At 51.1% G+C, this 11223-nt stretch overlaps 1 protein-coding gene across 1 annotated transcript; it reads left to right on the top strand.

Annotated features, from left to right (window-relative positions):
* Window positions 1–4502: 4502 nt before the first annotated feature.
* On the top strand, window positions 4503–9139 carry ZIC1 (Zic family member 1). Its single transcript, XM_043474070.1, has 3 exons — window positions 4503–5620; window positions 7055–7218; window positions 7934–9139. Exons 1-3 carry the CDS (start codon window positions 4639–4641, stop codon window positions 8129–8131), a joined length of 1344 nt encoding a protein of 447 aa, XP_043330005.1. The 5' UTR covers window positions 4503–4638; the 3' UTR covers window positions 8132–9139.
* Window positions 9140–11223: the final 2084 nt, after the last annotated feature.

Here is an 11223-nt window from a genome sequence, read left to right as displayed (position 1 = left end):
CTTTCCTATTAAACCTTTGGGACAGTGCTAGATTTCTTTCACAGTCTCTGTTCCCGCCCCACGTGTCCCTAATTTCTAGGGCCTCTAGATGTCTAGGGCAGTGCCGAGAACTCCAGATAGCTGCGGCCTTCTCCCTTGGGAGCTAGTCACAGCCCTGGTTCGCATCCGGGAGAAAGCAAGCCAAGTGCCCATTCCACGGGCGGCCGCGCGAAGAGTGGATCCCAGCGGCCAGCGACCCGAGGCAGGACCAGACCGCACCAGGGCGAGGATGCGGGCCCCGCAGCTGACCCAGCCGGCATCTCCCGGCAGGTTGGGGCGGAGAGGCTCGCTCATCTTGCAGCCAGCCGGCCTAACTCGGCTCCTTTGGCCCCGGAGACGGGAAGCCGAGTCCTTCCCCGCCGTCCTGGGTGGGGGGGCAGGACGGAGAAGCTGCCTACAGGGGCCCCCCTCCTGCGCGGGCCTGGGGGCGAGGGAAGCTCAGGGCCCTGACTCCTCTTCTGGTGCCAAAGGTGGGGCACCCGGGCGATTTACAGACAGGGGAGGGAAGGCGGGCGGCAACGAGCTGCTCCAGGTCCGAGTGCCAGTGGGAGCCCCATTCATCCCCCTTGCCCACCCCTCTCTGAGAAGAAGGGATGGACTCAACCCCAGCGTAGCCTCTCCCGCGGAAGGGCCCCCTCCTCCCCTCAATGTCAGTGGGGTGGGGCCTATACCCACAGTTGGGGGGCTAAGGAGGGGGGGATGGGGAAAGACATCTAGCTGGGCCTTTTACCCCAGAGGGGTTTGGGTGCGTTCTACCCCGCGGCTGGGGGTACAGGTCCGGTCAGCTTGCCCCCCGGACTCACGCACTTACCCCGCTCCACCTGTTGCCGGGATCGCCTCATTTCTGCACATCACTTTGGGGTGGCTGAGGGGGGACCACAGAACCCTCCAAGCCTCTCTTTTGTGGTTCCGGCGAGGCGGTCATCTTTCATTTCTCCTTTTCCAGCTTTCGGGGAGCAGTTGGGGAATGTATGATGAAGCAGAAATGAGCCGTCAGGATGATATTTTAATGGCTTATATGTCACGTTGGTGCATGTGGCTTTGAACTGGAGCCGCTTGCGTTTCCTGCAGAGAGCGCCGCAAATCCCACTTGATAACTTCTACAACCCACAACTTTTTTTTTTTTCTCACATTCACTCTTACTCTGTATATTTGGACGCGTTTCCTAAAAATACCCTCTTGTCAACGTCCCCCTTGGATATTCCACGGACTGGAGAGGAGAGGACTGACTTTCTTTTTTGTAGAATTATTTTCCCTCGTCCCCCCTCCCAACCACTACCCTTCCCTCCTCAGTTCCCCTCCCTGTTTTTTTTCTTTTTTTGAAAGGCAGGCGAAGTGGGTTCAATATTTGTTCTCCCTGGTGAAAGCAGCACAGCCTATAGAGAAAACTTCACCTTGCAGATAAGATTTTTATGACTACCGTGAGGCAGGATCCAAATTCCCCTTACAGGGAACAGAAAAGACTCTGAGTGGCTCCGCTATATCTTTTTTGAACAAAGTGTATGGTAGTTAAAGAAGAAGAAGAAGAAAAAAACAAAACAAAACACCCTCAACCCCTTTGCCTCCATTCCCCATCCCAGTTCTACTCAAAGTTGGCAGGGAATTCCGGGGCTGCTGGACTCAGACTTGTTGCTGGGGACTGAACATTTGTGTGTTTTTTTTTTTCTTTCTCAAATTTCTGTTTCCCAGCACAACAAGCTCAAATGCTCAGCCAGGTTTCCTCAGACACCAGGAAATCATCCCAACTAACAGAAGTCCAGTTTTGAGGCGGGAGAACCCAGGAAAAGAGCAGCTCAGCTCGCCAACCTCAAGCCGGAGTCTAGTTGGTGAAAAGACAGAAAACCAGGAAGGAGGAAAGGCCGACTCTGACCCTGCCTTCCTCCAGCCAGTGCAGTCTGAGCAGACGGCTGGGCAAAAATATTCATTTTCATTTTCCTCTCGACCAGGCACTGGTGAGTTTCCTAACGGGGCCGCCTGTGAAAGGATGAGTTGAGGTCTCTTTGTCTGAGAAAAGAGTTTAGGGCTCTGATTCAGCTGCAAAGAAGCCAAATGAAGTTAGAAACAAAGGGCAAATTGAAGGATTCCGACTCTTGGCTTTTTGTGTTTTCCTTACTAGAAAATAATTAGACCTAATGAATATGCAGACGCTTCTGCTAAACCCTCGGCCCGGGCTGCTGGGTTTTAAACAGAGCTGCGGAGAAATGCAACCTTCATCCCCCAACCCCCCGTAACTGCATGCATTTTTTGAAATGCATAAATGTTGCTCGCCTTAATTGATTGAGTCACAGGGATTTTTTCCCCTGCTTTTAAGTGCCATACTCCTCTACCTTTCAACAATCATTTTAATATATAGTCAATGGCTCTTTGTGGACGGGACAAAAAGCAACTACGCGCAGTTGTTGAATAGACTTTGCGCTGGGCAAAGACAGGTTAATCGAGGGCCGCATCGCGAAAACAAGCGAGTGTTGTATGTTTGCACTGAATCCAAATGTCTGCATTTTCCTAACTAAATCAAAGGGAGTGTTATTTCTTTTTCTGCTCACTCATCTGAAGGTAAGTAAATTTTCTCTGGCGATCAAAAGCCTGGTCGGCAACAAAGACCGCGCCCGCTTTTTCCACCGTCCTGGTGTGGCGAGTTGCGGAATTTCAATAACTGTGACAAGGGTGACTGATTTGTGAACTAGAAAAGGTTTGAATGTCACAAAATTTACATTGGTCCTATCTATCGGAGATTTAAATACCAAAAAAGTATTCGGGGATTTCTAGGGAGCTCTGGGCAATCCTGAAGAACAATGGCGCGTTGGGAAATTTACAGTTTTACCTGAATGAAAGGGGCCCGGGTTGGGAACACGAGTGCAGAGGGAGGGGTTAGCGGGAGGGCCAGACACGGGAGACTAGGGAAAAGGGAGAAAAGAAAAGAATAACACAGGAAAGGAAAAAAGAAAAATGGGCAATAATATTTTTAATTTGCTTAAAAACAACAACAACAACAAACTTCAACCAGGAAAGTTAGAGCCCTGATCCCTGATCCACCTGAGCTTTTTTTTTTTTTTTTTCGGGGGTGTGGGTAGGGCACAAAAAGCCTGACTGATTTAATAACAGAAAAATCGAGGCAACCGCTCATCCTGAGAAATAACATTTCTTGTGAAGAGAGTGTGGAGTGCCTGTGTGCCCCCGCGATCTTAAATTATAAGCAGGAGGGGGACGAAGCAAGAGGGAAGCAAACTTCAAAAGGACCAAATAACAAAAGCCTCCTTTGCTTCCCTTCAAGGCGGGGACAGGGGGGAAGAAAGAAAAGAAAGTTGCTGAATCGGGACATTCTGGAAGTGCCTTAGCTGTGTTTACCAGCCCCATCCCCGCCTCCTGTTCTCGGAGACGCCCGAAGTCGCTAATAGCTCAGCTAAGAGCAGGTTTGCAGAAGGACAAGACAGAGAGAGAGAGAGGTGGAGAGGGAGAGGGGTACGAATAAAAAGAGAGAGCGAGAATGTATATGACCGCGAAAAGGAAAAGAAATCGTGGCAAAAATTTTTTTCCATGAGAAGAGGGAAAAATTTGGCTAAAAAAAAAAGTTGCTACTCCTGGCAGCCCTGTTTGTCAAAAGGGGATGTCAAGCGCTTTACAATACCTGGGATTGATGAGGCGGGCGGGCCAATGAACGGCGCGCGGCGCCTCGGCGCGCCCTCCGCTGGCGCGGCGGCCGCGGGCGGGGGGAGTGCCGGCACACCAATGGGCGCCCGCGTCAGCGGCACGTGACGCCTCCCCCTGCTCCCATTCATCAAGGGGGGGACGGTGTCGTCCTTTCAATTCATTTATCTGCAGGAATGATTGCTGCTATCAGTCTCGCGCTCACCGCCCGGCTGAGGAGGTGAAAGTTTCTCCCCAGGAAGATAAACCGCAAAAGACAATATTGTGCATGATTTGCGCCTTTTCTTTGGCTTTTTCTTTCTTTCTTTTTTTTCTCCCCCTCCCTTCTTCTTTTTTTTTTTTTTTTTGCAAAAAGCAGAGGGGGAAAAAGGAGAGTGAAGGAGCGAGGCGGCGAGCCTGATAGAAAGGAGAGAGACAGAGAGAGAGACAGAGAAAAAAGAAAGGGCGAGGGGCTAGTGGAGAAGTGAGGAGGGGCGTACGGAGCGAGGCGGAGAGACAGCGAGCAGTCGCGGCTCCGGCGCTCACATTCCTCTATGCTACAAATCCGGGAGGAAGTTTTTTTGGGGGGCTGAGATGCTCCATGCCTTTCCCCGGGCAGCCCTGACGCGGGGTCCCTTCGGCAGAGACTGAGCGACGAGAAAGTGAGAGCCGGGCCGGCGGGGTCCGGTCGGCGGGCGCCGGAGCCCGCGTTGCTCGCGGCCCGCAGCCGTCCGGCTTCCCTGCGCTTGGCCAGGCGGGCGCCCCGGCGCGCCGCGCCGCGCCGCTGCCTGCGGGCTAGGACTTCGCGAGGTGGGTCGACTCCTCCTCCCTCCTCTTCTTCTTCCTCCTCTTCCTCCGCCTCCCGTTCCTCCTCCTCCTCCACCACCACCACCTCCTCCTCCTCCTAATTTTCCCTCCTCGGCGGGCGAGGGTGGGGGGGGCGGGGGAGGCCGGGGCTCGCCCCGAGCAGCCACGATGCTCCTGGACGCCGGCCCCCAGTACCCCGCGATCGGCGTGACCACTTTTGGCGCGTCCCGCCACCACTCGGCGGGCGACGTGGCCGAGCGAGACGTGGGCCTGGGCATCAACCCGTTCGCCGACGGCATGGGTGCCTTCAAGCTCAACCCCAGCTCGCACGAGCTGGCTTCCGCGGGCCAGACAGCCTTCACATCCCAGGCTCCCGGCTACGCGGCTGCGGCGGCCCTGGGACATCACCACCACCCGGGCCACGTCGGCTCCTATTCGAGCGCAGCCTTCAACTCCACGCGGGACTTTCTGTTCCGCAACCGGGGCTTTGGCGACGCGGCGGCTGCAGCCAGCGCGCAACACAGTCTGTTCGCGGCTTCGGCCGGGAGCTTCGGGGGCCCTCACGGCCACACGGACGCCGCGGGCCACCTCCTCTTCCCCGGCCTTCACGAGCAGGCTGCGGGCCATGCATCGCCCAATGTGGTCAACGGGCAGATGAGGCTTGGCTTCTCGGGGGACATGTACCCGCGGCCCGAGCAGTACGGCCAGGTGACCAGTCCGCGTTCAGAGCACTATGCCGCGCCGCAGCTGCACGGCTACGGGCCCATGAACGTGAACATGGCCGCTCACCACGGCGCCGGCGCCTTCTTCCGCTACATGCGCCAGCCCATCAAACAGGAGCTGATCTGCAAGTGGATCGAGCCTGAGCAGCTGGCCAACCCCAAAAAGTCGTGCAACAAAACTTTCAGCACGATGCACGAGCTGGTCACGCACGTCACCGTGGAGCACGTCGGCGGCCCGGAGCAGAGCAACCACATCTGCTTCTGGGAGGAGTGTCCGCGCGAGGGCAAGCCCTTCAAAGCCAAATACAAACTGGTCAACCACATCCGCGTGCACACCGGCGAGAAGCCCTTCCCCTGCCCCTTCCCGGGCTGCGGCAAGGTCTTCGCGCGCTCTGAGAACTTAAAGATCCACAAAAGGACGCACACAGGTACGGAAACGGCTGTCCTAGACAGCCCTCGGTTCCCTATCCCGGGCCTGGGACCCGCAATTCAAAAGTCAGCGGCGGGGGCGCACAAACCCGGCCTCGGTTGGGTCTGGAAGTCAGATTTCAGCAGACAGACAGCGAAAGTGTGCTCTGGGTTTTAGTTTGAGGCTTGAAAGTCTAATAACATATGGAGAAGGTTGGAGGAGAAGGATCTGGGCATATAAAATTTTAAATAAGAACTTAAGAAAGGCCGGGAGAGCTAAGAGACAAACCGGCTTTGGGGAGCCCTTGGTGCGCCAGAAGCCGGGAGAGGTGGCTGGCGCCCGGCGGCGGTGGAGGCGGAGGCGCCAACCGCTTCAGCTGCAGGCAAATCTAAACGTTTGCTTCCAGCCAACATCCCCTTTCTACGCACCTTAGTGAGGACTTTGCTAAAGGGAGGAATTGAGGAAACTGGAGGAGCTCGGATGAAGGAGCATAGAAACAAAAACAGAGAAAGAAAAGGGGGGTGGCCGTGGTGAAAGCAAGTCAGTCGGGCCTGTGGAGGCTTTTGAAGGTTTATGTATATTTAAAGAGCCCCGATTTTAATAATGACTTGTCTGTAAGTAGATTCGAGGAGTCGGGAGACTCGGCAGAAGGCGGAGAAGTCCTTTTTGTCAATTAGATTCTATGAGGACGTTTTCAAAACACCGAATACCTTGAGTTGGCCTTTAAAAATAAGGAGACCAGTCGGGAGCAGTTAAAAGAAAAGTTCGCGGCGAGCTTAGGGCTGCAATCTGGGTCGGGCAGGCCGTTCTGGGCTTCTTGGGCCAACAAAGCCGGGAGTCCGGGCTGCTTCATGATTCTGGTGGGCCTGGGTGATTTCTGAGAATCGCGTGTGGAACTTGGCGTTTAACGCTTGAGTCAGAGAAGAACTTGCAGTGCTGAGCTCTCGGCCCAGATTATCCTATAAAATGTGTGTATAGGAGGTGGGGTGGGGTGGGGGCGGCGACGGCGATGAGGAGGGTGCGGAGCGTTGAGGAGGGGGTAGGGGGAGGAGAGAAGAGCGAAACAGCAGGAGAATCAGCCCGGAATGTGAAAATTAGAAATCGAGAGCTAGGTAGGAGCTTCCAGGAGTCGTCTGTATAGCGCCGGGCCTAAAAACCTGCAGCCAGACCTGCTGCTACTCTGGGATCTAAAAAACTACCACCACCAATAATAATAATAATAAAATAGTAAAATCTGGATCTAATTGGATTGAATTAAAATAGTTCAGATGTTTATAATTCCAACGCAGGTATATGATTTCATTAGCGACCCGGGTTTTTGAGCTTGAAAAGTGCTAACCCTGAGCTGCTGCTTTTTTCCTTTTTGTCTTTACTTTTAATATTTGTTTTTCTTTTTAAAGAGCCGCGGGGTTTGTTCTAATCAGACCTCTCTGTTTCTCGCCTTTCGCACCAGGGGAGAAGCCCTTCAAGTGTGAGTTTGAGGGCTGCGACCGACGCTTTGCCAACAGCAGCGACCGCAAGAAGCACATGCACGTGCATACGAGCGACAAGCCGTATCTCTGCAAGATGTGTGACAAGTCCTACACGCACCCCAGCTCGCTGCGCAAGCACATGAAGGTAGTCGCCGCGCTCTCGCCGCCCGCCGTGTAGCCAGGAGCCCTCGCGGCTCTGCGGCCGGGGCCGGGCGGCTGGTGGCCGCTGGGCGGTGGCAGGAGCCCGCAGAGGCGGAAAGGCCACGATTCCTCTCTGCAGACTGCGCAGAAAGGGCGGGGGCTGGAGAAGGGGATGCGGGCACCCAAGGCCCTTCTAAATGTACTGTTTAATAATGAAAGTCAAAAGAAGCGAGCAGAGGCTGCGACGGAGGGGGAGCCAGGACACTCCCGGCGGGATGGTGCTGCCGAAGCTGCGGCCTCGGCGGCCTGGCTGGCAGCGCCTGCGCGGAGCTGGGGTCTGGCACGCGGGCCTGAGCGCCGGCTCACCTAAGCCTGAGCCAGCAAATTTCAGCGGTTGCTGGGGTGGGCGTGTGTATGTGGGCACCACTCGGGCTCTGGCCTCACATCCAGCCTCCGGCTTCCCAGATCTCTTTTCTTTCGTGAGTCGGGGCGGGGAGGGGGGTGCACTGGCCTTTCCCGGAGCCGGGTCTCTGCAGCGCCGAGGCGGGGCAACCAAGCCCAAGTCCCACGGGTCGGGCCTCCCTGGAGTTCAAGGGGATCCAGGGCTCCGGGGTGGGGGGGGGGGTTGGGGGCGGCAGGCAGAGCTCGGCCTTCAAGCTCCCTAAGCGGCCGCCGCGGCGGCTCTTTATCTCCGTAAAAACGCGACTTTATTCCCGCAGGTCCATGAATCCTCCTCGCAGGGCTCGCAACCTTCGCCTGCCGCCAGCTCGGGCTACGAGTCCTCCACGCCGCCCACCATCGTGTCTCCCTCCACAGACAACCCGACCACCAGCTCCCTGTCGCCCTCATCCTCCGCGGTCCACCACACAGCCGGCCACAGCGCGCTCTCTTCCAATTTTAACGAATGGTACGTTTAAAATCAGAAACAAAACACCGAACAAAACCCTATTTAAGAGACTGAGCACACACGCGTATACAACACTTAAGTGAAAGAACCCTGAGCATCACACAGCATCCCCACCCCCCAATCCTGTCTTTTCTAAACCTGCCGATAGAACCAGGACCGAGTCAGAGAAGGCACCAAACCTTTTCTTTTCTTTCTTTTTTTGGGCAAAGGCTTGCTCGCCAACGGGTGGGAGGGTGGGCGGGCGAGGAGAAGGCGGCCGCCTGACCAAACGCCGCCAACCCCGAGGGCCGGTTTCTCCTGGGAATCGGAACAGGCTCTCGGGGATTTGGCCTTTTCCTTTTTTTTTTTTTTTGCTTTGCATTCTTGTAAATACAGAAATTTTAGCTTAAAACTGTACTGTTGGATTCTGTATATAGTTATATCTCGGTTGGAACGGGCGGGTGGGATCGTGGCGTTGTGGTCTTTGCATTGGGGGAGGGGGGAGGGGCCGGGCGGGAGCGGGAGGGGGAGGGGAAGGGGGGTTGGGAGGCCGAAAGCCAACTGTTTGTACTGAATGGCCAGAATGTTCTAGTAAATGTGTACCAAAATGTGAATTACTTTGTACGATTACAGTCTCCACGTCGACCTAACAGAATATTATTGGTATTAATGTGCTTTTTTTGTATAAAGTGCAAAGATTTCGTCCCAAAGTCTAAGTACCTTAGTGCAGTAAAATGTTGTTTCACGTCCTGTCAAGAATTCGTATAGTACGACCCTGGATCTGCGTGTCAAACTGTTCCATTTGTTTATGTAAAGTGATATTAAAAAAGATATAAACTATACCTGTCCAGTTGCTTTTGGCAAAAGATACAACCACATAATGTATATAATTCCTAGTTTCCATATTTATCCGCATGTAAAGGGCCGGTTTATTCATGTTACAGCTATTCAATATTTATGGCTAGAACTCGTATGTACACTTTAGTTTCCAGAACTGTTTGGTAACCTTTCGTACCTTATTAAAGATTCTGAAATCTCAGTGATTGTGGTAGGAATTTCTTCTTCACCCCCAGCAACCTGCTGCCTCTTCTACCAGCCTTAGTGGGTCTTGGGAAAAGCTCACGAGTCTTCCCTTTCTGTCATCGCAGGTCGTATAAACATGATAAATGAAAGCTACCCTGCTGGCTCTCCGAGAGGGTGTAATTAGTATTTATATCAAAATTTATGAAACAAATTTTCGGCCGCAGTATAATTTAAATGACCTTTGCAGACGTAGAATAACAACCATAAAAATAACAGAAATAGATTGCACAGGCGACATCAATATTAATGTAGGCGAATTGTCAGAAGCTCAGGGGCTGGATCTGCAGCTTTGCAAATGAACTTGCAGCCTAGGGTTCCGCTGTCCCCCAAATTAAATTCCCCCAGCTGAAACCAAGTTGCAGATTTACAATATCATATTTTAAATTGCCGTCTTCAATTAAACCATTTATGGCCATAACTAATTTTCAGGATATCAACGCATGCTTTTCCAGGCCTGCCTTCTTTGTACAAAAGTAAACGTCCATAAAGCGTTTTACTTATATTTCTTCAAACGTGATGCTAATTTAAATTAATTACCTCCTATGATATGTTATTATTCCTATAATTTTGCCACTGTTATTAGTTCTCTCAAAAATACATCTAGGGAAGAGAATTATTTTATGTAATTTGATTATCTTTCTATCTCTTTTATTTATTTCTCATTTACTTAAGAAATTCGTTCCATTGGCTGGCGTTGATACAGTAAATTTGTAAATGAGGAGACAATATAAAAAATCTAAATTACTTGTGCTTAATGACTGTAGCAGAACGCCTTTTCTCTAAATCAGATTGTCTTTCTTGCAGTTTAGTTTGATAGATTTGCAAGCTATGCTGCTGCCTCGAAGTTAGCTGCACTGGTAGGAACGCAAGCTTCTTTGTCTCTGGTTGTAGCTTGCATGATCGCCCCATTAAGCAGACAGCGTAGCCGGAGATCACAAATCAGGGTCTTGGCTGTAGCTACAAGGGTGTGGATGGGTCAGAGCTGGAAGTAGAAGCTGACCTCACTGGAGGCCAGGAGGAACCCAGACTTGGATGTTTAATATACTGTGTGTGTTCAGGAAGTCACAGGCCATGCTGACTCTGAGAATGAAAGCAAGAGGGAAGAACCCTCAAGAGTATAAGAACCCCTGAAAATACATCTGTTCCAAAGTGTACCTTCAACCCATTACAAAGTCAAAATGTTAAATTCTCTTAAATTTGGGGGGGGCTTTTCCTTTCGTTGCTTGCTCTTTGTCACTTTTAGTCAACAGAATTTTATTGGGTAAGGAGGGGATCTGCTACACTTTCTGCAGCAGATCAAAAAACTAGAGCTGGTGGTGTTTAACTTAAAAAACAAATGTTATTGTGATCTTTAAGAGTAGATATCAACCTTTCATGAAAAGAGCGCCACCTTGCAAGGTTTGGTGAGATTTAAGGAAGCTGGAACACCTAAGCAGGAATCGCTGCTGGTTCTGAAGTTTTGTGAGAGTACAAGCTGGGCCCCAATGGCTTTGGAGGTTTAAAACTAACAACATAGTATTGAAGTGACTCCAGACATTAGGCCCAATAACTAATAAACCTTGAAAGAAGAATAAAAATAGCTCAACTTTCTAGGGAGAAAAAGTAAGCACCTCAATCAATAATCCTTTTCTTTAGAGATCAGAATTTCTGGGAGCCTTATATAATTATAATATTCATAGTAATAACAGTACTTTTGTAACTTTGTTAGGTTGTTGACATTTAAGAAGATAGTGAATTTTTTCTTTGACTATTCCTGAAAGTTTACCTCAAATTTTGAAATATAAATGTCTCATTATTTGTTATATACCTGATACACTTTTAAACTTTAATAACAGTATAATAATGAAATATCATACTGTGATATATGAGTTAAATAGGATATTTTTAAGATAAATTTTAGGGATATTTACTTCACAACTACTTCATAGTGTAAAAATTTTTTTTAGACATTGAAGGTCAAATAATTTTTTTAAAAAAGCCACAAAACCATTTGAGGAGTACTGTGTGTGTGAATAATCACTCCCACCAGAAAGGAATTTT

This window comes from Cervus canadensis, chromosome 7 (genome assembly GCF_019320065.1).
Source record: "Cervus canadensis isolate Bull #8, Minnesota chromosome 7, ASM1932006v1, whole genome shotgun sequence".
NCBI lineage: Eukaryota > Metazoa > Chordata > Mammalia > Artiodactyla > Cervidae > Cervus > Cervus canadensis.
This window is presented reverse-complemented; position numbering and strand designations above follow the sequence as displayed.